General features: G+C 40.3%; 1 protein-coding gene across 1 annotated transcript in view; it reads right to left on the bottom strand.

The window, feature by feature from the left end:
- The window catches only part of DPYD (dihydropyrimidine dehydrogenase), a 672,292-nt gene that overhangs the window by 606,690 nt on the left and 40,047 nt on the right, over positions 1–25,555 (bottom strand). The window contains exon 2 of the mRNA XM_019531048.1: positions 21,677–21,787. Within this exon, the coding sequence (XP_019386593.1) occupies positions 21,677–21,787 (111 nt within the window). The remainder of the gene's footprint in view (positions 1–21,676; positions 21,788–25,555) is intronic.

Raw genomic sequence — 25,555 nt, 5'->3', positions numbered from 1 at the left:
CACACACACACGCCCATCAAATTAGGCATTGGCCATAGTGTAGCACAAACTTCTTAAAAACAATTAAACAACTGGCATCTGAGGAGGATTTTATAATGAATGTAGGATGTTTATTTCCATATTGATCCACTTATTGATATTTAAAATGCTAGCACTGATAATCACTTGTTATTCTGGGAAATCTCTGAATTATTTAATCAGCAGAAAACTTTAGAAATAACTGTCTTGTGTTTTATAAACCCAAAGCAAAATTATAACAGGAATTTAAACTGTAATATATTGCTGCAAGGATAATTATTAAGGGAAAACACAGCTGACATTTTCTGATTTATGCACACAATCAGAGATGGAGTCCAAGGACTGTGACATAATTATCTTCATGCTAACAATTTTTGTAAATCTCTTGACAGAATTTTAGCTAATTTTAAAATGCCTTCTGAAGATTAGCACTTAAAATTGTTGGGGAAAATAGCACAATTTATTAGCAAGGGTATAATTGTAAACCTTCCAAATACTCATTGTGAATATCATTTAGACAATAACTCCTGCTTTAGCAGCTGGTATGTAAGACTCCAGTTTATGGAATCTTGAAACAACAGAGAGAGTGGAATCTAATTAAACAGAATTACATGCCAAAGAAAAATTATTAAAAAAACCTAATAGACAATTGTTATGAATTCAGAAGTCTATGCCAACTTCTTTTGATACAAACTTTTGTAACCATTAAAAGGAAAAGCTTTGTTCCCAAAAAACCAAAACATTCTTAGTTGACTTTTTCTTTCTTGATTTGGAACAGATTGCCTTTCTATACTGAAATACCACAAACAGCTAAAAAGCTTCACTGATCTTCTCTCTCAGATTTAAGCACCCATCTGCCATACGATAAAATAATTAAATATATATTTTGTTCATTATAGTATTCATGGTATAATTCAATACAATTACAGTTCTTATATATCTATACAAGAAAACCCCTAGAAACAAATTAGATCACATGGATGCCATTTGCTAAAGGGTTACCTAACATTCACTCTAGGCACACAATATGCTCTTTGTTTTAAAAAAAATGTGTGTAAGACAGTACATTCTGTATACTATCCACCTGCAAGGTTCCTCCTCACTATTTGCTGCCATTCATTCTCAAGGGGTTCTTACTCCAAATATGGAAATAGAGGCAGCTTAAAAATGATACTCTACCAGCTGTTCAACAAGAGAAAAAAATTTTTGTAAACGTGCATATTCCTATTATCTTGCAAAAGACTATCACGAGCCCTCAGGTATTTATATAACATTTGACACTACATCATTCATAATATATGAACATTTCTTATAGCAATCTTTTCATTGCATTGTATATTCATACTGGCCAAATGGGCTCTTAAAAGATTTTGAGCATTCTACAAAAAGCATGTATATTCAAAATAATAGCAGATATTCTTCCCATAGCAAAGGAGCCTTGAGTTTTAGTAATCAATAAAAGTCAATAGAAAGCATATGTTAACCAGGATCCTGGCTTGTAATCAATGCTTCATTAGCCTAACCATGATACTTCATTCATTCAGCATTCCAGAGGAATATTCTCCTTAAGGAGCTGTAGAATAGTACACACATGAAAATGAACACAAGTAAACATACGACGTTAGGAAGCAAGAAAGACATTTTTAAGGGCTGTATTGATATTAGAATGCTATAATAAGAGAGATATTTTAGAACTCCACACAAATCATAATTCAGAGCTCTTTTATAAATATTGCCAATGTCACTGGGAATTATTAACTGGTGAAAATAGACCTAGTTATTTTTATAATTTCTCAGTCAAAAAAAATACAAAGATGCAAAGTCTCTTAAACATAAAAAGTAATTAAATACAAATACACTTGCCATTTTACTGGAGCTGTGAAATTCTATTTGAACCAGTATTCTGCAAACTTTACTGTCAGCATTGTCCACATACAAGTGGTAAACTCATAAAGCTCTACAGTCACAAAAATACAAGTATCCTGTTTGCATTCAAATTGCTGTTGTCAAAGCAGATGCAGACACTAGGTGCTACAGCAGAAGATAACACATGAGATAGTATCGATACAGTGAAAGAAAGATGAGGACAATTCTTAAAGAAGCAATAGGACCAAGTATACAATATTGAAAAAAAAGAGACAGCAGACCAAAGAATCCAAAAGAACTGAACCAAAAACCTGTTTATGATGTGTAAAACATGAAAGCCATGGCTGGAAATAAGATTGAGCAAAAGTCGCAGAGAATACAGGAGACAGCAATAAATAGGACATTTTGCAATTCTGCCTCTTCTCTACAGTCTCAAAACTTTGTCTGGGCCAACAGGGAGAAGAAAAAAACTTTGTGATCCTTTAATGATCACACCCCTGCTTCTTCCTCTTCTTATGGGCATTCAGCCTCTTCCTTCTCCAAACTTGGGACGAACAGCCCTTGACCAACCGTCTAGAAAGAAGAATACAGCATAATCCTGTTAGGCTTTTCAATGTGCCTGGAGCACCATTTTGATCACCCTCCTCCTACAACATGGGTTACCATGATCCTTAACTGGGAATTTATAGAAAGATCTCCCACCCTGAAGTCTCTTGCTTTATTAGATCCTCTATATTACATGTACCAGCACTCCCTAGCACAGTGATTCTCAACCTTAGGGTACCACAAGATGTTTCGAAGGGTGCCACAACATGTGGAGATAAACAGATAAGCGCAGGCTCAGACTTGTCTCTGCCTGGCTAATTTTCCATCCCCACTGTCTGGCCTTTCTGCAAGAAGGTAAGCGTTGTAATATAATTTTTTTTTTTTTTTTAATTGGGTGCCCTGAGAAAGGTGCCTCAAGTCAACAAAGGTTAAGAACCAGCGCCCTAAGAATTAGAAGACCAAACCCTCTAGGAACCTAAGTTAATTCCACAGCATTGAGTGCAAATTCCTAACATCTGCATATCAGGATCTGATTTATTGCTAATAGGCAGCCAACTATTACTCACTGTAAGGCAGTGATAAGAGTAATTGCAGAAATCACAGTGTAAATGCTGTTATTTTATAGCATTTTTACACAACTACAAGCACTGGTAGGCTTGTTTCTTCAACCCAGGAAGGACTCACTGCCACCCCAAGTTTCTTTCAGGGGCCAGTTTTATTCTCAATAGGCAAAAATCAAAACAAAAATGTTTCCCCCAAAGAATTCTTCTTCCTTTGGCCTGAAAAGAAAAGAAAATACAAAATGACAATGCACTCTTTTCTTTAGTTACTCCAGTTCAGGGCCTACTGAAGAAGCTCATTTCCCACCAGCAACTAAGCCACTTGGTTTCCAAATCTCTTGCTCCCATCTCCACTAAATCTGACACCTGATCATGGCTGGCTGAACCGTGGCTCCCTAATCCTTAAAGGCAAGATGCTCTATTAAGGTGCTATTTTATTTCACAGTATCCCATACATAGCTATTAGGAGTGTGCAAAGCAGGCCATATTCAATTTGGATTCAGCCTGAATCAGGGACAGTGATTTGAGTCGTTGATTCAGATCACGTTCCTGATTCAATTTGGCCAAATCTGAATCTGAAGATTTGATGCTGATTCAGAGAATCGGCGCTTCGGCCATAGACACAGCTTAAATGTTTTCGACATACCTCGAGGTACCAGGTACAGCTCGTGAATCCTGCAGAAGTGTGGGGGAGGGGCCTGCATGGTCAGCCACGAACGTGGAAGTGGACTGGAAGTACTTCCGGTCCATTTCTCAGTCCACTGGGGAGCACACTTGCCCCCTCTTCCCCCCAGCATTCCCCCAGACCCAGGGGCATCAGTCGCTGAGTCGGGTGGGGCATGGGTGGGCCCCCTGCATGCTCCCCAGCAGACCCAGAAGTGGACCAGAAGTGCTTCTGGTACACTTCTGGATCTGCTGCTGAGCACATCGGGGAGCTCCATCTGCCCCATTGTTGACGAGCTACCTGGTACCTTGAGATATGTAGAAAAAACTTTTAAAGCTCTGTCTAGGTCTGAATTGCCAAATCTTGCCGAATCTCTCCAAATCAATTAGGAGGGTTCCAATTTGATTCAGACAGATTAAAGGGTCTCCTGATTCAATTCAGTTTCAGAGATTTCACACCGAGTTGTGCCAAATCTCCACGGAATCAAATCAGGAACTGAAGCTTCGCACAGACCTATTACCTATGTACTCAACAGCCTACCCTGTTACGTACTCTCCTACCATTATCCCTTGGAAACATAAACAAGCGAGTGTAAATTAATTAATTTTAAACATCAAAAAAGAAAGGGGTCCAATTTGAAGAAAATACACTACCTGATGTAGGGGAATGCTCTACAAAGATGTCATTATGAGATTCATGGGGGATGAGCTGTGAACTCCAATCCCACCCTCCACAAGTACAGGGCTTACTTCTCTGCCCAGTTCCCCTTCTCCCCCTGGAGCAATCCAGGGAGAATCCTGCATGAGGAATCACTACAGAATACAAAGTGGAGAAGAATGCTAAAAGCTAGTTTGCATTTCAGACTATACATGTCTGTGTGCTTATAGCAGTGGTTCTCAATCTTTTTAGACTCAAGGCATATCTCTATAGCTTTTGTGAATTGAGCAGTACCACATTTCAAAAGTCAATTTACTTATTACAATGTTTATCTTCTTGCAGAGCAGCCAGACAGCAGGGGTGGGGGAGCATCCAGGCAAGAAAAGGATCTTCTGACACCCTACAGTGAGTGCCTCGGCACCTTGCTTGAGAATGACTGGTAAGATAGTGTGCACTTTAGACCAGCTCTCAGAAAGAAATCACATCCCTGGACTATTCTCCTTGTAAAAATAAAAAACAATCATGCAATTAAATTGTTATACTATGGCAATTCTCTAAAACTAGGTGAATTCCAGTGAAATCATACTGTGTATAGACTTCTAACCAAAATAATACACTACTTGAGAAGCAGTCTCATGATACAACAAAAGACTTAGATAGCAATGAAACAAAATTCCCCCTTGTGACACCTGAGGATACTTACCATAGGTCAGGCCAAATATGAAATGAAAATACAACTGCCCCAAGTGAATTACTGCAAGTAATAAGTGAACTTGGAAGCTGCCTTCCAAAATCAAAGGCACAAGAACTAGGATATAAAAGCAGTTTTTTCTGGGCAACTGAATGAATTTCCTCTCTTTCTAAAGCCAGACTAAATTAGCTTTTACTGAATGTTGGTGATTCTATTACATGGGAGAGACTCAACCAATTAGAACACATAACTACTATCCAGCTTGCTCCATTTGGCTAAAGAAGCAAGTTGAGCCAAGCAAAGGGACCAGTGCTGCCTGACCCCATTCAAGAACCTTGTGGTAGTCACAAGTTGTGACTTATATTTCAGATTTTGCTGCCACTGCCATTGTTTGCAGAAAGTTAAAGAATACTTATAACTTTCAGTGGTCTTGAAGCTTTTTATTGAGCAGATCAGGAAGGGGGCAGGCAGCACAGCAACACATAAGAGCAGGAAGCAAAAAACACAGCAGGAGATCAGGCAGGGAGCACTGGGCAGGCAGCAGAAAGAAGAAGAGCTGATTGGGCAGGGAGCAGAGAGCAAAGCAGCAGACTGGGCAGAGAAAGGGGATCAGAATGGTCCTGAGGGAGGAGGCAGGACTAATCTGTGGCACACCTGCCAAAAAGATTGACCCCCACTGCTACAGACCAACAGGAGGTACAGAGCCAGGGCACTAATTTAGAGGACTAAAGCTAAGTTGCCAAATATGAATTTAGGCACTGAAAAAAGTGCTGAGAACAGAGCACTGTTGACACCAAAGAAAGAGGCTGAGTGCTCAGCATTTTAAATACCAGATCAACCTCTCGCCTGGATTTTTTTTGTTTTGTTTCATATTTAACAAAATACTGCAAGCAACATGCCCCTGAGATTGCAAACAACAATTACGGTATATTTTGTTATCTGAGAAACAACTTACAACACGGTAATTAGAGACTGTGCCATAAGGCTAGGGGCAGAAGTTACACATAAACCAGGTTAAGTAATCAGAAACTGGTTTAAAACTGTAACAGAACAGAAGTGCACCCAGATTGTTCCCGGATCCTCACGTCCAAGCTGGGCTGGGCTGTCAGGCAGTCACGAGGCAGCACTGCACAGAGCGCACCCCCTCCCTGCGGGGGGGAGAGGATAGGAGGGGGACAGCTCTGCCCAGCACAGTGGATCCCTGACAGCCCCACCTGGCCTCAGCACAGAGAGCCAGGAGCAATCTGAGTGCACAGTTCCCACAGCCCTAGTCTGAGCCACAGCCAGCTGGGAAGGGCCCGGACCCTCCACACCTGCTCTCAGCAGTGCCCATGAGCTGGCCCAGCTCAGCCCCAGCCCCAACTCCAGGAGAAGCGAGTGGATGGCAGGGAAGGGTGGGGCCGGGGGGGTGGGGTCCTACCCAGCCACACATGGGACTTGGGCAGGGGCTGCAAGAGCTGTGCGCCCACATTGCTCCTGGCTCCCTGCACCCAGGCCAAGCCACTTTGTCATATAGGGCTCCCCACTCCTCCTCCCCTGCTGTGGGGCTCAGGGGTGGAAGGGCTCTGTGCAGCACTGCCTCAGGACTCAAGGCTGGATGGGTACAGTGCTGGGCCTTGCTGTGGGGCAGGAGGGGAAAAACTGTGCTCCCAGCTCCCCATACCCAGGCTGGGCTGGGCTATCAAGGAGCCACTGCAGCAGGCAGGGCTCTCCCCCTTCTCCTCCTCCCCTGTGGTAGGGTGTGGGGGGGAGCTGGCCACACCGCCACTGTCACTGCTCAACCCTTCAGTACCAGCTGGGGGCCAGCCACATTTCCTTTTCCTCCTCTGAAAAGCCTGACAAGGGCTGCTTCCCCCTCCCCCTCCAGGTACACCTGGGCTGGGGTTCCTGCAGGCCGGGGGGGTGGGTTTTAAACCCCATCTCAATCATAATCAAGCTTTCTGGACCTAGTCAGCCACCCCCCCACCTTAGCTTCCCTTGGCCACTGTGGAAAGGAAGGAAGGGCTTGGTCTAGTGCCCCCAACTTCTGGCCTAAGCAGGCATGTGTCTGCATTTCCAGAATCAAAAGTGAATGTCTATTCACTTGCAAAATAGTTCAATCTATGCAGGTTAAAGTAACCTGCGAAGATTGAATCAATTCAGACTCAGGCTTTTTGAATATCTGTACGTAGCCCAAAGGGTCGGGACCAAGGAAGGAAAAAAGGTTGTGCATTGTACCTTCAATTTTGGAAAACATAAGGTTCTGATCTTGCACCTATAGCTGGGATGTACACATTAGTAATACAAAGCAATTTTATTCCTTTTAGTAGGACCATAACGCTAAATTTATATGACTGAACCCTAAATTTGCACTCTTGTCACAATATGTTCATATACTTTATACACTTAAAAAAAGCACACATCCTGATATTAAAATACAAGATTTTAGATTTGAGGGTGAGGTCTGGGTTTGAAGATTTAAGCCTCAGATCTAACACTTATTAGTTTTAAACAAATCTGCAACACTTGCTGTAAAAGTAATACTTATTTCCTACCAAAAACATTGGAGCTAATAGTTTCCTCCCAACTCTTGAAAGACATTACTACTGCTGCAGAGGAATAAACAGAGCAACAGAAAAGAGCAGACAAGTTGCAGAACAATTAAAGACAGCAATCGTTATTTTCTTTAAAACAATATTAGAACATTTCTCCTTTTTTAGGTGCAAATGTTATTCTTATGTTAATGTAGCAGTTGTCCCCATTTCCCTTGTGGAAACTTCATCTTCCAATTTCTAATGTTTCTTCTTCCCTAGTGTCCTATCTTTCCATCTTTCACTTTATTAATTGTTTTTTCCCTGTCCTGTTTCCTTTGTTTCCTTTCTTCCTTATTCTTCCCTGATTATTTCATGTCTCCTAGTTCTTTCTTTTTTGTAAAGGGTCATGACTTTCCCTTCTTTACATTTTTCTTTTGCATTCCTTTATTCTGCTCCTACAGCTTTCCGATTTCTATGCACTTGTCTAACTATTACCCAAATGGCTCCAAGCAGGACACACTCAAACTGAAGAATAAATAAATTAAAAGAAAAATACTATCTGTGGTAGTGTGGTGTTGCCTAGCAACACTGTGCACTTCTCCACATCTTTTCTAGAGCCCTGGTGGCAAGGATGCTTTTCAGGCTTATTGCTACAAATATATGCAAGATCTTTCTCACATTGTTTGTCTGTTCACTGGCAAATGCACAGGAAGATAGAAGCAATGAAAATGTAAACTGTACAAAGTAAACATCAGGAACTAGAGTCCCCTACTAATACAGTAGATCAAAATAAACTCTTGTGGGCAGAATTCCTTGTCTTCTTACATGGTCTGTTAAAAAAAAAATACCTTCAAAAAGCCTACATTGTACAATTACAGTGTTCTATAAATATAATTAAAGTGAAATTTCTTATACAAGTCAAGCACCTGTTAGTTACTAAAGAGTGCCTATTGGCAACTTCATTTATTTAAATATATGAAGTCATTTCAGTATTCAACATAAAACTTAAGTATTCTAAACACTTTTATAAATCCCCTTCTAAATGCTTTAAATCTATAAACAGCATTATTCTCCAATTTGTGTAGGATGGGGAAAAAATTAGTAAAACCAGCAGTTTTATGATTCTTTGAAAGCACAGTGAAATTAATAAAGAAGGTTTTTCCTAATTTTGTTTGACCAAATCCTGAGAGATACTAAACATCTGCACTATCACACTGGACTTCTACTTCTGTAATATCAGAATTTATACAGGAAGATCCAGTAAATCCCCAATTTAATGAACTAGCCCAATCTGCTTAGAAAACTTTATTGGAACCAACAGTACTTATGCAACTCAGCTAACTAAGCAGCTTTATAACAGACCAATGTATGATTTTAGAAGTTGATTTCTCACAATCCTCCAGAGTTAGCAAATAATGCTCTATCCCATTTGATTCCAAACAGTTTAAGTCATTTGATCCTAGCTTGATCAGTACTCAGGGAACTATACACTAAATTCACATTTGATTTGCTCCTTTCTGCCACAGTCCTCCTTTATTCTCCAACATTGTGGGAACCCTTGAGGAAGCTGATAGTAACATTCCCCACAGAAAGGAATCCTTATGCTCTTTGAAGGGAAATAATGCTCTTGAAGAGCCATAGGGAGCAAGTCAGAAGGCAACGAAAACAATAATAGGAAATATGAATCATGGGGAAAACGGATCCTTATCCAGCTAGAGAATAACTTTTGTAAGAAAACCCTGCAGAGCAGAAAAGGTTCTCACCTACATATACCATTTTCAAGTCCCTGGAAACAGCACTTTTACTTTGGATTTTTCTTTTTTTCCTTTTTTTTTTTTTTGGTACTCATATTTTGTTAGCAGCAAAGCAAGGTTGGTGTAGCATAACATTAGTGAAAAGAGAAAAGACAGTGGCTCAGAACAGAAGCTTTAAAAAGCTACCTGACAATGACGAACTATATCAATCAAAGCGCAACAAGTTATTATGTAGAAGGGAGAAACTGTAGGCGATTCACAGAGTAGGTAGGTCAAGGTCTCAAGTCAACATTCAATTAACAAACAAGCGGGGCTTATGCAGTTATACTCCACCACTAGTGCCAGGCAGAATTAAAGACCATAGAAAAGAGAGACACTGATGGTGGGAGGGCACACTAATATCACACCATATGAGAAGTTCAACAGAAATGAAAGTCAGGCAGCAAAGTAGAGCCTTTAATAGTTAGAAAATACCAGAAAATAAAGGCTGCCCCTGAAGCCTTAATTTGTTCCCTGCACTCCTTGTGCATATAACTTACGGTACAGTTTTTAATTATACGATCATATATAACAGCTTTTCACAGAAGCTTTGCCTTATTCAGGAAGGAGAATGGATGGTGCTCACTTAATCAACAGCCATCCAATATTTTTTTCCTTGTCATCTATGTGTGCCTTTATTTACTGCACACTATTCACTGCCCTATAAGCTCTGATGATAAAATTGATGTCCTCATGGGCTTTCCTATGGCATTTATCATTACAGCATCTATTTTACAAACAATGTATTTCCATTTCACCCCAGGAGGTGATGAGGTATTTTTATCCCAGTTTTATATATGGTGAACAGCACTGAACAATTATGGTCAAATATATCTGCTAATTTTGGGTATGCCCTGATTTTTAAGAGTGCTAGACACTGTACAATAACTTAAGACTGGAAGAAACCTCCTGAGGGGTTCATTTTAGTCTCTTGGTATGGTAGATAATCATATCACATACTGCCTTTGAGAAACTCATCAAGGTTCACCTTCAAGCCAGTTAAAGCAGTGACGTGGTCTGGAACAATCTTCCAAAATACCTAGTTGGTAGAAATCTTGTTCTAATTTCCAGCCTAAAATTTGTTCGTGGCCAATTTATATTTACTTGTTCTTTGCTAAATTATATCCTTCAGTGTAAACAGTTTTCTTCAACCATTGCTATTTCTCTAACGCCAGAAATATGTATAGCGAGTAAGCCTCATAAGCCTTCATTTTGTAAGGTTAACCAAATTTCCTCTGGTAGATTGGTTCTTCATTCCCCAGATTAACCTAGTAGTCTTTTTCTGCACTTGCTTCAGCTTTACTCCACCTCTGTCCTGCCTTCTTGCTTATTATACACACAAATCTAGTTAAGATCTCACCAGTAACTTGAAAATGGCAGTAACAGGAAACACTTCCCTTCATACATCCAAGAATAAATTTGCCTTTTTCCCCCAACCTCACCATCCTGGTGGATTATAATAATTCTGTCATTTCCAATTCATGAATTCAAGACTTATAGCAGACATTGTTATCAGCTCCTAAGGTTATGACTTCATACTTCATACCATTACATTTCATCCCATTTCTATTAGCGGAGCTCTCCCTGTATGATTCCAATCTTTCTCTGTATTGACAAGTATCATCAGCTAATTCATTAACACACACCTATTTTTTGTGTTATGTTCATTACTGAAAATATCTAATTGCAAACGTTACACAGATCCTTCAGGAATCCCATTAGTAACCTTCTGATCAATAGTTCTTCTTTCAGCAGTACATATTTTTATCTCCCCTTTAACCATTTCTTTATCCACCTTACTATTCTTCAACTAAACCCAAATTAACTAATAATTTTCTTTGTGGCGCCATATGAAATGTGAGATGTACTGAATTTCTTTCATCTACTGCATTTCTCTTATCCAAGAAAGATATCAGGTGAATCTGATATGATTTATTTACCTTCGGTAAACCCATGCTGCATTTTATTGCATTTACTGCCATACATTCTTTACTTCTTTCATTCTAAATCTTTGTATACTATTGGAATCAAATTAACTGGTCTATAGTTACCCAGATTGCTTTTCCCCCTTCTTTAATATAGTTAGTACCTTTGCTATTCTCCAAGTGGATAGTATCACCTCTGACTTAATACTTATTAAAAAAAAAACCCTGATACCAAACCTGCTATTTCACATGCCAGCTCTTTTAGGTTTCTTAGGTGAAGATTATCTTATTCCCAGAAAGGTCCAAGATTATCTTTCATTTCAATTATGATAACTTTAATTTCCATTAGATGATCAGCTTTTATCCCCATATTTAAGATCACCTTTTTATATTAAAAATGAAGGCAAGGTATCAGCTCCACTGCAAAATGTCCCATTTCATTTATCCGATTCTTACCATTTTTATAAAGGAAGGTTCTTCAGCTATTCAGTATTTTTACAAGACATAACCCTAGTTTGACTTTTTGCAATTCTAACTTTTTCTCCACACATCTTGACCTCAAAGACCTAACTTTCTTCACTTATCAATCTTTTTTTTCCAGTCCTTTGTAAACTCCTACTGCCCTTTTTTTAGGTGTTCATACACGCAGTTCACTTAGAGTCCTTCCCAACAAGTTTTTTTCCCATTTGCTTAAGAACCCAATTTCACCTCTGACGTAAGACAGCACCTTTGACTTCAGAAATTCCAAGCATTCTCTACATTCATGTCTCTGAGCTATTTGTCCAGTTTCTTTCACTAACTAGTTGCTTCATTTTCTCAAAGTTTGCACTTCAACATCAAAAACCTTAGTCACAGATTAACTTTTGTTAATCTGGCTCTTGAAAGGTAAACTGAATCGATTTACAATAACTTGATAAAAAGTACATACGAGTCCAGGGTCCTTACTCTGGTGTTTTCTTTCCTTCCTTTCCTCAGGATCCTGAACTCAGTCATCTCATAGTCACGTCTGCCCACGTTGCTGTCCACTTCTACATTCCCTGGCAATACTTCCCTGTTTGTGAGTAGCAGGAGAAGAGGAGCATGGCCCTTAGTTTGCCTCTCCACTGCCTGGACCAGGAAGTTGTACCCAAAACTCTCACAAAACTTCCTGGACTGCCTTTGCACTGCTGTATTGCCCTCCCAGCAGATGTCAGAGTGATTGAAGTCCCCCATGAGAACCAGGGCTTGTGATTGTGAAACTTCCACTAGTTGTTTGAATAAAGACTCATCGACCTCATCCTCCTGGTGTGGTGGTCCATAGCAGACCCCCACCATAACATCACCCTTGTTTCTCTCCCCTCTGACCCTAACCCAGAAACTTTCAACAGGCCTGTCTCCAGTGTCACACTGGAGCTCTGACCAATCATACAGCTCTTTTCCATAAAACACAACTCCTCTTCTGCCCTGCCTGTCCTTCCCGAACAGTGTATCCGTCTATGACAGTACTCCAGTCATATGAGCTATACCACCAAGTCTCTGTTATTCCAGTCACAGCCTAACTCCTGGGCTGTGGAAGGGCTTCCAGTTCCTCCCGCTTCTTTCCCAGGCTCCGTGCATTCACGTACAGACACCCAGGGTAACTAACCCATTGCCCTACTTTCTCAGGAAGAATGAGAAGACTTTTCTTTGTTCCTTTCCAGGCTCTGGAAGGGACTATGCAAGGTGAGCACAGCCTTCTTCATTTCCCTGTCCAAACTGTTTTGCCCTAACCCCATCTCTTCCTCATCGCTAGCTCCTCATTCCAGTCCCGTTCTCCTCAACCACTCATCCCATCTCCATTTGGAAGACTTCTTCTTTGAGTTTCAAGTCTCCTTATCCAATCAACTCCCATTTCCTCATACCTCCAGCTTCTTCTTCAATCTGTTTCACTCCCGATCTCCCTATCATTCCCATCTCCCATCTTCACCAACTCTCACTTCAAATCTACCCCCTTGTGCTCCTGTTCTAAGCCTTGTTCCTCTTAGCATTGTGTTCCAGGTTCTTTGTCCAGCCAGTGCCAATTCTCTCTTGCCTATTCTCTTTTCTCTCATACCTGTCTCTCCCCTTCCACCCCCAAAACTCCTTGAACAGCCACAGAATTTCTTGAACAGTCAGTGCCTTCCAAACTCCTCATCCAAAGGATTGCATAACTAAAGTGATAAAGCCTGTGGGTTTACTCTCTCCTATAATTCCCTGGAGCTCCCTATATCTTTATGACTCATATAGTTCATTTACCCCTCCTTCTCCAACTCCTGTATCATAGTTTGCCAAAACCTGAGATTATTAATATTGCTATTGTGGCAGATAGTCAGTGCCAGTTTCCCAAGAGACTGGCTGGAACCATCAACAGCCAGCTTCACCAATCCCTCACTACTGCTCAGGATGGGTTAAAGATTGCAATGCTCTGTACCGCCTGCAACTATGTCTGCACTCTACGTGGAAGGAAATCACTCTGTCTGAGCCAGGCACAATTTAAAAGATCTATAAACAGAGACATGATATTAGGGAAGCCTTTAATCAACACAAACAGGAGATTTAATACATTTTAATAGTCACATCATAAACAAATTTAAACTAAGACAGAAGGCACAAGTATTGTAGCTATATATTCCTTACAGACTCAGATGATATAAATCACATACATAAATAGATCTAATGTAAATAGCAATCATACTTACATAAAATGGTTATAAAACGCAGTGTATGGTATCGATGCAAGAAAATGAGAAGTAATTAGTTTGTCTGAAAAATGCATGAGTAGGAATTTGACTGCTAAATGATTAAACTGGTACATTTTAAAGTCTCTATTAATATTTAATTATTGATACTATGAGGGGAAAAAGATACAATCTCTTGATGTTACTTCTCAACTCTTACTGATACTCAAAGTAATGCATCTATTATTCATGTGAATAGTTTGTGCATGCACAGTCAATCACTAGTAAAAAAAATCACTCTCAAATTCCCTAATCACTTCTATAAGTCATAATGTAATATTTTCCACATTTGGGAATCTGAGCGTTTTATTTAAGGAAAGCAGTCTGGCCATGACGAATACTACAAAGCGCAGCCCAACCAGACATCAGTTCAAAGAATCAGATGTCAGAGTGCTCCCTCTAATGTCCCTTAATCATCATACCGATTAGTGGTTGAATAGTGATGTGATTAAAAAGACTGCTGCCATGGTATACCTATTCATACAACTAGAATTCTACATATGTTCCACCGATTAGTGTTTGAATAGGATAGCGATTAGAGAGACATCTGCCATTGTATACCCATTCAAAAAAGAGCTCAACTTGCATATTCATGTGCAATGAGGACCAAATAAATATTTTGCAAAGGTAAACTATACGTTTTGGTTGTAGAGATAATTGAGCTGATTTCCTTTAATAAGTGATCTCTATTTTGCAATGCTGAAGCTATTTCTTATTTATAAATATACTAATAGGCTTTATTAATATATCTTTAAAATTGGTCAGATTATTCATTTAAAATTATTTGCCAACTAAATTCCTTCTTTTCAGATTGTGGATGGCTTTACTTAAATTGCAAATACCAATTTAAATTTTACCTCCCCCCCTCCCCCCACACACATTTATTCAAAAAAATAGTTTATTTAGGTTATTCTCTGATATTGGTGTATAGTTGGTCAAAAAAGTATTTGATAGCATCTGACAAAGACTGTTTCCTATAAAAAGCTCATATCTCTGAACAAGTTGATCTCTAAGATGCCACCCTACACTACCTCTTACTTGGCAGCCTGTACTTCATTTCTTACTCTGTTAAGCATTGATCTTGAATTTCATGGTCTTTCTAGCACTTAAAAAAAAATACATAACAATTAAAGTGCCTTGGCCAAAAAAAAAATACTCTCAGAAGAAGGAGTTACACTTAAAATGGTGTCATTCCAACATAAAAAGGAGAGAGAAAAAGAGAGGACTCATATTGCAAGTTGTGATCAGGCTTAGCAAACGTAAGCACAAAAAACAGTGCTAGTACTGCCAGAATATCAAAACAGTTAAACGATAGCAATCAACAACCCAATTTAAACTCTGTTTTTTCCTTGCCTTTTCCCTTTTTTTGAATTACTTCCAACTTTTCCTTCTGGAACAATTCCCATCATTTTTCCATAGATACATCAGTAATGTGTATATTTGTAGTTCCAAGCATGGTATTTCAGAAGAAGTGCTGAACATATGGGTTGGCTTAAATCACCTTCCCGTCAAACCTTTCCAAGATATACATAAGCCCCTTTCAGCATAAGGCATGGAATATCCCAGATAACTCAGATTTCTCCACTAAGTAGCAGACTTATAATAACACACACACAAAATGTATTTTATATAATCCAGGTAATCAACTGAAGACAATAAGACTTTTCAAGTGTAAATAAGGATATAATTTCACCCATTAGAGATCTGTTTGTCTTCTGCTATCCAAACCCCTTTGAAAAGCAGTTGCAAAAGAGTTGTTTGGCTACTTTGCAAGGAATTATACATTGGGACCTACTTAAATCGCTGTGAAATAAAGGGCTTTTCATGGCTACTCACAGCAGGCGGAGCTGATTTCAAAGGCATTTTGTGGCAGCGCTACCCCTTGGCACTGACTGGCAGGGAGGCGCCAGCAGGGGAAGAAGGGACAAGAGGACAGCCACCATCTTGTCTGCTGCACTCATGCCACCCTACCAGCCGGCACCTTCCCCACCTGGCAACGAGGACCGCTGACTTCCACTGGGGCACCAGTATTTTATTTTTATTAAGTTTTTGTTGTTATTGATTTTGCAGACAATCCCACATTTCTTGTTCTGTGAAATCCACGAAACGGTGAATTAAGTAGGTCCCTAGTTATACATGCTAAAATTTGATACATAATGAAAAATTATACCAACCTGAACAGTACAGATATTAAATATGGTAAATCTTAAAAGAGAACAGATTGCTACACAAGTCAAACATTCACAAATTATTGTATCAAACTTAAGAGTAGCACTACAGCACTGTATTAAAATAAAGCTTAAGAAAAGAACAGTAACACTATTTACCAACAGTTACAAGTTAGCAAAACAAACCTGCCGGCTGCCATTCAGATAACTGAGGTTCAGACACTATATGGTAATACCCAGAAGCCCTTGTTGTAAATCAGGACCCTACTGTGGTAGGTGTGGTATAAAACAATGCAGACCAAAAAGCCCCCAAACACAGCAGACATGTCCACACAGGGCAGCGCAAAGAGACAGCAGGTTGAATAAGAAGCTGTAGCTTCAGCTGAAACACATCTCAGATTAGTGTCATAAACCCACCTCTTTGGTGTGTTGTTTACTGGTCAGTCAAAAGACATTAATATAACCTAAACCTCAGCCTAAGGTTCTTCTCTTTGTTCAAGGTTTGCCTTTGACACCTCCTCACTCCTCTTCTTTGGATGAAAAAAAAAATAGACTTTTTTTTTCTCTCACTGGAACTTCTGACCTGTTTCTCCTTCCCTGTTCTCCCCCTTCCCACCTCCATTTTCCCAAGTAATCAGTAGCAACCCTGGACCCTATGGCACAACTGATCCCCCCCTGAAAAGGAGGGTTTTAGGCCCCCTGCCCACCCATCCTAGACCAGGGCTACAATTACTGTAATCTAGATCAGTGTTGTGTCCCCAGTAACCAGGAAAGCCTTCAGCCTAGGAATGCCCTAAGAGAGTGGATGCCAAGTTTTTTGGCAAGTGTGCCACAAATGAGCCCTGCACCCTTACTAAATGCCATGCCGATACCTGCTGCTCTGCTTTCTACTTCCTGCCCTATCTGCCACTAGGACACGTGTCCCCTCTCCAATCTGCTGCACCTGTGCCTCAGGTTGGCCAACCCTTCCCTCAGAGAATGCCCACCTCACTCCTCTTGTCTACAACAGATGGTTCCACCTGCTGCCGTAACTCACTTGTTATTACCTAGCTTTTAATGTCCATGTTTAGTACCAGAATCTAGGGTGACTTAGCAACACAGTCCTCAGTTCCTATCAAGAATCTGAAGAGTCTGCACACCCTTTTATTAATTCCAGTGAACTACAGTTGCTTGGGGAAGATCAATCAACTTCTGTCTACTGACAGAAATTGATTTTACACAGAAACCCAGTTGCCTGGCACAATAAATAAACAATAATATTCATTAAAACCTAATGTAACCTCTTTTCAGAGAATAACTTTTCAGCACGGGAAGAATACCAGCTCAGATTCTGTTTTCAGAAACACATTTAAACTAGACAACCAAATACTCTCAGAGCAGGTTAGGAGTTAAAATTTTGCTTGTGTAATTATTCTGAGGAAATATGCAAGTCTGCCATCTGGAAGTATATTAGACATTACAAAGTCACTGTGTGCATGCATCAGCAGATGCAGCTTTTGTTCACAGAGTTTTGAGGGCTGTTAATTTAATTAGTTTTGTATTTTCATACTCCCACCCTTCCTCCAACAGTAATTCTACACAGTCCCCATCAGAATAGTTGGATGGGAATTCAAAGCTAAAGGCCAAATTCAGACCTGATGCAAATGTAAACAAGTACAATTTCCACAAACTTCAGATAGTTACACTTCCTTATAAACAGGTCAGACTTTCACCTGCAAATGACTTTTTAGGCCATCAAAATCCCATTTTGTTCAATATAGATATATTTGCAGTCTTTTCCTTATTTTTAAGACGTTAGGATAGGATTAAGCAATTCTCTGTTATTTGCTTTATACTAACCAGGGCTATAGATGATGAGCTGGAGAGCCCAGAAAGGCACAGGCATTTCTATTGATCATTAATATCTTATTAACTCCATGAATTTAATGGAAAATGAGACTGGAAATCTTTTGTGGGTTCACTTGTTGGCTTCTGCAGGGTTCCCTTCTCTCTTTGTGGTATAATAAACTCAGTCATGAACCATGACGCTCGTTGCTACTGCACAGTAGCATCAGAAACAACCCATGCAGCACCAGGACTGTGCAGTAACAGTGGTTACTGTGCAGCATTTAGTACTTGTTAAAGCTTCTCAGTTACAACTGTGCAGTCTGGCATACATATAGGTGTTGCCTTGTGGGATCAGGCCAACTCTCAGGATCTCAGTATTACGCTGTTAGATAGGAGGGTGTAACACAATTGCACTTATACAAACACACAAATCGATTAGGTGCATATATACACATACTACCAGCTCAAGCACATACACATCCAAACCAGCCTAGGCACATGCATACCTATCACCAATTCAAGCACATACACTATACAGCCCAAAAGTTAGACACAGATCACTAATTCGTATATCATGAACACAATGCCATATATAGATAGATAGATAGATATACACACACACACAGTCACCAGTTCACACACATACAACCCACCTACACATACACACAGGTAAGTTCCTAAATTGGATGGTACAGTGTGTATGTGTGTGCTTGGGGTACCTGGGGGCAGGTTCAGGTGAGAGAGAAAGAGTCAAAGTGTAGGGAGTGAAAGTTGCCAGAACCGGGATTAGAACCAGAGGACTACAGTGAAGCTGGCTGAGGAACTGAGGCTTGGGTTTACTTAAGGTAGACTGTGGCTGGAAACTGAGGCAGACAGCTGAGATGCTGGGGGGGTGGAGCAAATAAGTGGGGGCAAGGAGGAGACATCCAGGAAAGAAACTGAGGCAGAAACCTGGTTGCTCAGGGGAAAGGGAAAAGGCAGTGGGGATAAGACAGTGGCAAAGAAACAGGGAGTTTGGAGGCAGAGAGGAACTCAGGACAGGTGTTGGAGGCAGCAGTGAGCCAAAAGCAGGAGAGGGAAAAATGAGACAGAAGTTAGAGGAGCAGAGATTGGAGCAGGGCCAAGCCATAATAAAGCAAAACCCAACTTAGGGGTCCAAATAACAGTTTTATTACACAGACAACACACTACACAGCCCCATGAAATTATTGGTTCTCACACACACAAGGTGTCACAATGGCAGCAGGAGAAAGAGACTCAGTGGAAGGCTGGACTCCAGGTAGGGAAGAGAAGCAGAGTCCAAGTCCTTGATTGAAGAGCGGTTGGGGTGTGATAGCTACCTATCCAGGCTGGAAAGGGGTCCTTGTCCAGTAAACGTTGTCCAGAGGGGGGTTGCCAGCAGGGCCTCTGGGTGGATAGGTGGTGTGGCATGGTGCTGGTCCAGATGGAGAGGGCGTCCCACTGGGTCCGTCTTCACTGCCCCTTTTATGGGGGTAGACCTTGTGTGACCCTAGTGACAGGAGGCATGCCCAGGCAAGGGTCAGCCCCTGGCATACTGAGCACATGGGCTCCATGCAGGGATGTGCAGTTTTGGGTGTCTGTAATGGTGGGATACAATGGTAGAGTTGCTGGTTCTACAGGGTGTTTTGTCTTTCAAATGCTGGGTTCTTGGCTCTGTTCCTGGGTGAGGTCCATGTTCCTGGATGAATCAATGCGAAGTAATGGCCCAGTTGTTACAGGCCATTCAGTAGAGGCCTGCTACCACTGTATTTCAATCATTCCCAATCACTCTCATTCATCCGGGTACCAATTTATACAGGAGGAATACATGAATCATATAGTTGCAACACAGGGGATGCCTGGGCAGAGGACACAAGATGGAGACTTGACATACAAAATGGAAACTTGACATTACTTTGGTTCACTTACAAACACAGGCCTAAACCATACAATATCCATATGAAACAATAAAAATCAATACAAAAATGATAATAATACAATATACAACCTAATAATAATACAATATAAAACAGTGGATAACCAAAACCAAAAACTTGCTACCAAAATAAAAATGTTAAAGCTTATCCTAAGTCTGAGCTTGTCTATAAGGAATAGAGAGGGAAAGAAAGAAAAGCCAGAAATAATTGGGGAAGGGAAGAGAATGCATACCTATCTCATATATGTATATGTATATGTATTTAAAAAGGAAAATGGGGGGGTTTTCTACATAGGCACACCCACAGTTATAAAACACCCACAAAATATCAACGCAGAGTTTGTTGTCCACTTAGAATTGGAGAAGTTCCTTTATGTTTTGTAGTAAAATGTTAAGATTTTTTACCATACTATTTACAAACGAAACGTGGAATTTTTAGCTAACTCTGACAACTTACAGTATAAAGGCCACTTGTTACTTAGCATATTGCTCTTAAATAGGAAAAAAGCTAACAATTACAACAGGCTCTGATCCTGCAGTGAACACCAGAGTGCCAGGCTCTGCTCAACTCACTGGGTCCCCAAACAGGAATATGGTCCCCATACATGCTATAGAAAGATCAGACTCTATAACTGCATAAAGGATAATCCTGTAACCATGAAAAATTATATAGTGTACAGGATCATACTTTAATCAGCAGCCAAGGCCCACAAATACTGTTGTTTACACAGCCCTAGAAGTTTAAGTGTACCCAGAGCATTGGGAGTATGAGTAAGTACCTACTTGCCTGAGAATGACGAAGAAAAAAGGAAGATTCACAGGTTTCATACTAAGCAATTGAAACCTTGGAATCACAAGCATCTCTAAAACATCACTATTGTTCAACTTTTGTATTCAGATACATTACAATAAATACTATAACCAACAGGCTACTGCAAGCATAGGTTATTAATTCCCAAGGGTAGGGGAGTGGTATTCTACCTAAAAATATTCTGACTAAAAGCCATCTACTCTGAAAGGATTATCTACAACCATCTGTAGGAAAACAGTAGAAACACAATTCAGACGTGCTGGACAGAAGTCAAAGAAGCAACCAAATCTAATAAAGCTACAGAAATATTAAACAGGTTAAATATCAAATTGAGACAAAGAATATGAAAACCTAGAAACTAAGTCAATTGCTAAATTAATTAATAAGTTTGCAGTGAAAATGTAAATCAGGAGGTGGGCATAATTACCTGGGACCAAATTTCAATCTTAATTTTACTGCAAAGCACTGAAGACAAAAGGTGTAACTTGAAATTCTGGCATTCTGGGCAACAGGGTGTGGAGGGGAAAAGGGTGTGTACGCATATGCATGCACGCAAGTGCTGGCCTCTCAACGCAGGGGCTGTTGAGTTGTGGCAGCTGCGACTGTGGCAGCAATGCAGGCTGCTTCCACCTCAGCAGAAGTTTTCTGAACAGGGCTACTACAGCAGTGACAATGGCAGTGTATTTATTCCCTGGAAGCTGCCATCCTACTGTCCTCTGAAACAGTGGCAAGGGCTGGTGCCCCACTTGCCCTTCCTTCCCCCACCCCAAGTTAAAACTACTGCTGCAGTCAGTGAAGTAACTCCCAATTTACAGAAGCATAAGGTAAGCAGAACTTGGCTGATTAACTCTGCAAGCATCTTAACATTTAATTTCTTGATGCTTTTACCATTGAGATTTTAGTTTTAATAGCTTGTATTTAACAGATGTACCACTAGTACTACTATGACTACTATGCAGCACTTACTGAACAATTCTTATCAGAATTCCTTTTCCAGTGCTTCTTGCTTTGTTTCTTTGCAGCTGTTGAATGTAGAGTTGCATGAGCTTGCATACAGGGATTTAAAGTCAAAATGTTCTGTGGAAAGAGAAAAGAATATTTGAAAATGTGGAGATACATATATCAGCTTACAAAAATATTAGCTGATCACACCTCAAAGTATAGATGAGTGCTTTATAGTGAGGAATAAATATGTAAGTAAAATTAAAAAGACTCAGAACTATAGATCTACTTCATACATAGTTGTTTGATCTGTTGTTCCACTGTCCACACAATTTAGATTTTGAATATCTGAGATAATGTTAGACTTATTAAGCAAACAATGTGACATCTAGTGGCAGCTCCATCTGAATGTATACTGTACAACAATGGAAGCCATTATATGCGCTTACTGTGTAAATCTGTTCCATTAAAATTGCTCCAAGTAGAGCATTACATTCTGAGATTTAAAGACTGTGTACGGTTGCTTCATTGTTTCAGTGTAATTCCAACTTCCACTTTCCAGGAACATGTTTCTACAGCCTAGAGAACCAACTATACAACATGAATTAAATTCCTCTCCTCTCAGTATGGTTTCCTGTACTCTCACACAAATGAATGATTGCAACATAGAAATAAAAAACTCCATTATTTTCACACAGACTGAACAAAAATAAATAAATAAATAAATAAAACCCCAGAGGTTGTTACTTCAATTCCAACTGCCTAACACTAAATTCATGTAATTATCCATGAAAGACTCAAACTTGTATCTCTGGTTACAGGCATCACTCTTCACCCTTCCTATTTAAGGAATCAAAGGTCATGCAAGATTATTTCTGGTAGAACTGAAAACTGATCCAAACTGAATCCGTTTAGTCAGTGACTTGCAAAAACAAGTTGCCAAATATACACATCTAGCTGTCCTTTCAGTCACAGTTGCTTTCGCTGAACATGTTTGGACTTAAGACACCCCTTGGAAAATGCCAGCTCTTAGCTTTCATTCATTTTTGGACTACAAAAAATAATAGAGCAATTTTTCTGATGCAAAAGAAGTAAGAAAGATGCAAACAGGTCAAAATGTTTTTGACTCTACTGGTTCCTATTTGAAACCTCTGGGAGCATCCCCCATGAGCAGGAACATGCATTTCCCTAGGGATAAACAGCAGTGGCACAATCTGTGCTGCTGCTACTTGTCCCTGGGGAACCCCCATACATGTGTACTCTGGCACACAGCACATTACCCCAGGTGGGGTAGGCGAGGCTGGGGTCAGCACCTGGGCTGGCCCAAGCAGCCTTATCTGAGGTTCTGGAGGCTTCCAGGGGCTGCAGCCACCATGATCCTGCAGCAGAGATCCTGGCCGGCAGCTGGAATGTGGCTCTGACTGACCAGGCTCCAATCTGGGTGGCGCATGCTGTTGCCACATGCACCACCCCGCTTTTTTTCAGTTCAGGGTTAAGTGCCCCCCCACACACACACACACCCCAATATGCAAATTACCAGCACAGGGAATGCCTGTATGTGTGGCACGTGCTGTCTGACGCTTGTCTGGACGTACCCTCTGGGTTTATCTTGTGAATCATGTGTAGCTGTTTCCACACCTACGGATGCAGCATCCCGGTTGAGAATCACCAGACTAGTCACCAAACAGATCATACCCCCTCACTCCAAAGCCATGAAGGATAACCTAGTATAAGGGCTGGGTTAACACAGCACCCTACTGCCTTTAACATATTCTTGACATCACCTATTTGCAAAGTAATGTTGTCCCTTCCCTTAACCTGGGGAAGGGAATTAGAGCTTACTACTGTTAACAATTAGTCTTTTATTTCAAGTAGTTACTGTGCATGATGTGCTATGAAGGACACAGGCTCAAATCCTGATGGCAAACTGTCTTGGGGATACAATTGGAGGCACCCTCTGGATTTTGTGTGACAAGCCTTCCTTTAAAAAAAAGAAAAGGAAGCCTTAACTCCAACTTCATAACTGCCCACTATAGAGAACAAGAGCTGTATATTTTGACACTGTCCATGTTCACAACATGTGGCTAACTTGCAGAGAGGTTGAGACTGGTGATGAAAATGGTGAATATAATTCACCAGATATCTTGACAGGATATTTCCTTTTTTTTTAAAGATGGTGTGGGTGATTATACCTGTTGGCCACTTGACTGCTGCATAGCAATTTTTGTGTAAAGGATAGTGTACTCTTTTATATAAAGAGTTCCCATACTAATTAAACGACTATTGAATCCTTACCCTAGCATTTAAGGAAAAATTTATTCCTCAAGTTAAATGCAACTAAATCTCAACTGTTTGAAAAATCTGCTCTCCAAATAAATTGCTAAACATGACAGTGTAATTTAAACCAAGGAATAACCACACAGAGACAAAGGGTATGGTTTTGAATGGTATTTTAATGAATTAAGGGCTGAAGTCCCGTTTTCAAAAGTGATTGGAATCCTAAGCCCCATTCCCATCTCAGTGACACTTAGGCTGCTAGGTGCTTGATTCAAGTGTGCAAACAGGACTAGGCTCCTAAACCACTTCTATACTTCTGAAAAAGCTGCCCAATCTCTTTGGCAATTATTTAACAGAATTTTCTTGGCCACAAGTATCAAAATTATCTCAGCAAGCTCTGAAATGAGTTGTGCATTTCTAGTAATATACTGTAACAGATGTACTCCACTGGGTACAGAACCAGTTGGTTTAATTCTTAGAACAAATGGTGGGGTAAACCAACAACGGAAGACTCCCCATATGTTTACTCCTGTTGGAATTCTGCTACAATAGCATGGCTCCAAAGGCAACAGTTGCAGAAATCCAATAGGACTACACAGTGCAGTATGTTCTAGAATTAATTCTGAAATGAAGTCTGGCACACAATATATAGCTACCCCCTTTTACAATACTAAAAAGCTAGTTTATGGTATTAGCTACCTAAATAATGTAAATCCTCTTTTAGATTATCATGAAGACAAGTCTCCAAATTAATCTGCTTGTTGAATTACAGTAGAGAACGTATGAATAATATATTTAGTGTTTATACAAATGATTATATTTATTAAAATAAAAATAGGGTATGCAACTATAATTTCATTGTGATTTATGTTTGTCAAATGGCTAAGAAAAAAAAATTGCTGTACAAATCCATTCTGTAGAACTGTACCAATGTTCTGCGTTAACGGGAAAAAGAAAGGTACTGGTAAAGGATTATCATGAGGAGGTAATTTGCTAAGAGGCATGTTATTTGTATAAGCCTCTAAAATACATATGCATGCAAACGCACACTACCTAGCATATGTAAACTTATGCAAGTTTATACATATACTACAGATAACACAGAATGTTTTATTATTTTAATAGAATAACAGAATACAATTAGCATACATCTATACTGCTACTTAGGATCAACCTGAAAGATCTCCTCAAAGCCATGCATGCTGACCACCTATACTGAAAGCCCCTAAATCAAAGGTAGGCAAAATACGGCCTATGGGCCAGACCCAGCTATTCTATCTGGCCTACAGGGCCCCTAAAAAAAATTAGAAAATGAGTACGTATCTGCTCCTGGCTGCCTGTCAAAGATGACAGGAGCCAGGGCCAGTAGGACCCAGGGGGAGCTGGCAAGAGCCAGCAACAAAGCCGACCCTGCCCTACCCCAACCCCAGCCCCCTCCCAACTGGAAGTCTTTGCCTGTCCCAGCTTTCACTGCTTCCTTGCATGCCTGCTCCAGCACCACGTGGCCCCAGCCTGCATTGCTAGACCACAGGAGCACAGGGCCATACTGGTACCCCGGGACCATGAGCAGGAGTGTGTGTGTGTGTGTGTGTGTGTGTGTGTGTGTGTGTGTGTGTGTGTGTGTGT

This window comes from Crocodylus porosus, unplaced genomic scaffold (assembly GCF_001723895.1).
Source record: "Crocodylus porosus isolate Cpor-Errol unplaced genomic scaffold, CroPor_comp1, whole genome shotgun sequence".
NCBI lineage: Eukaryota > Metazoa > Chordata > Crocodylia > Crocodylidae > Crocodylus > Crocodylus porosus.
The sequence above is the reverse complement of the archived record's forward strand: the minus strand, read 5'-3'. Positions and strand labels throughout refer to the sequence as shown.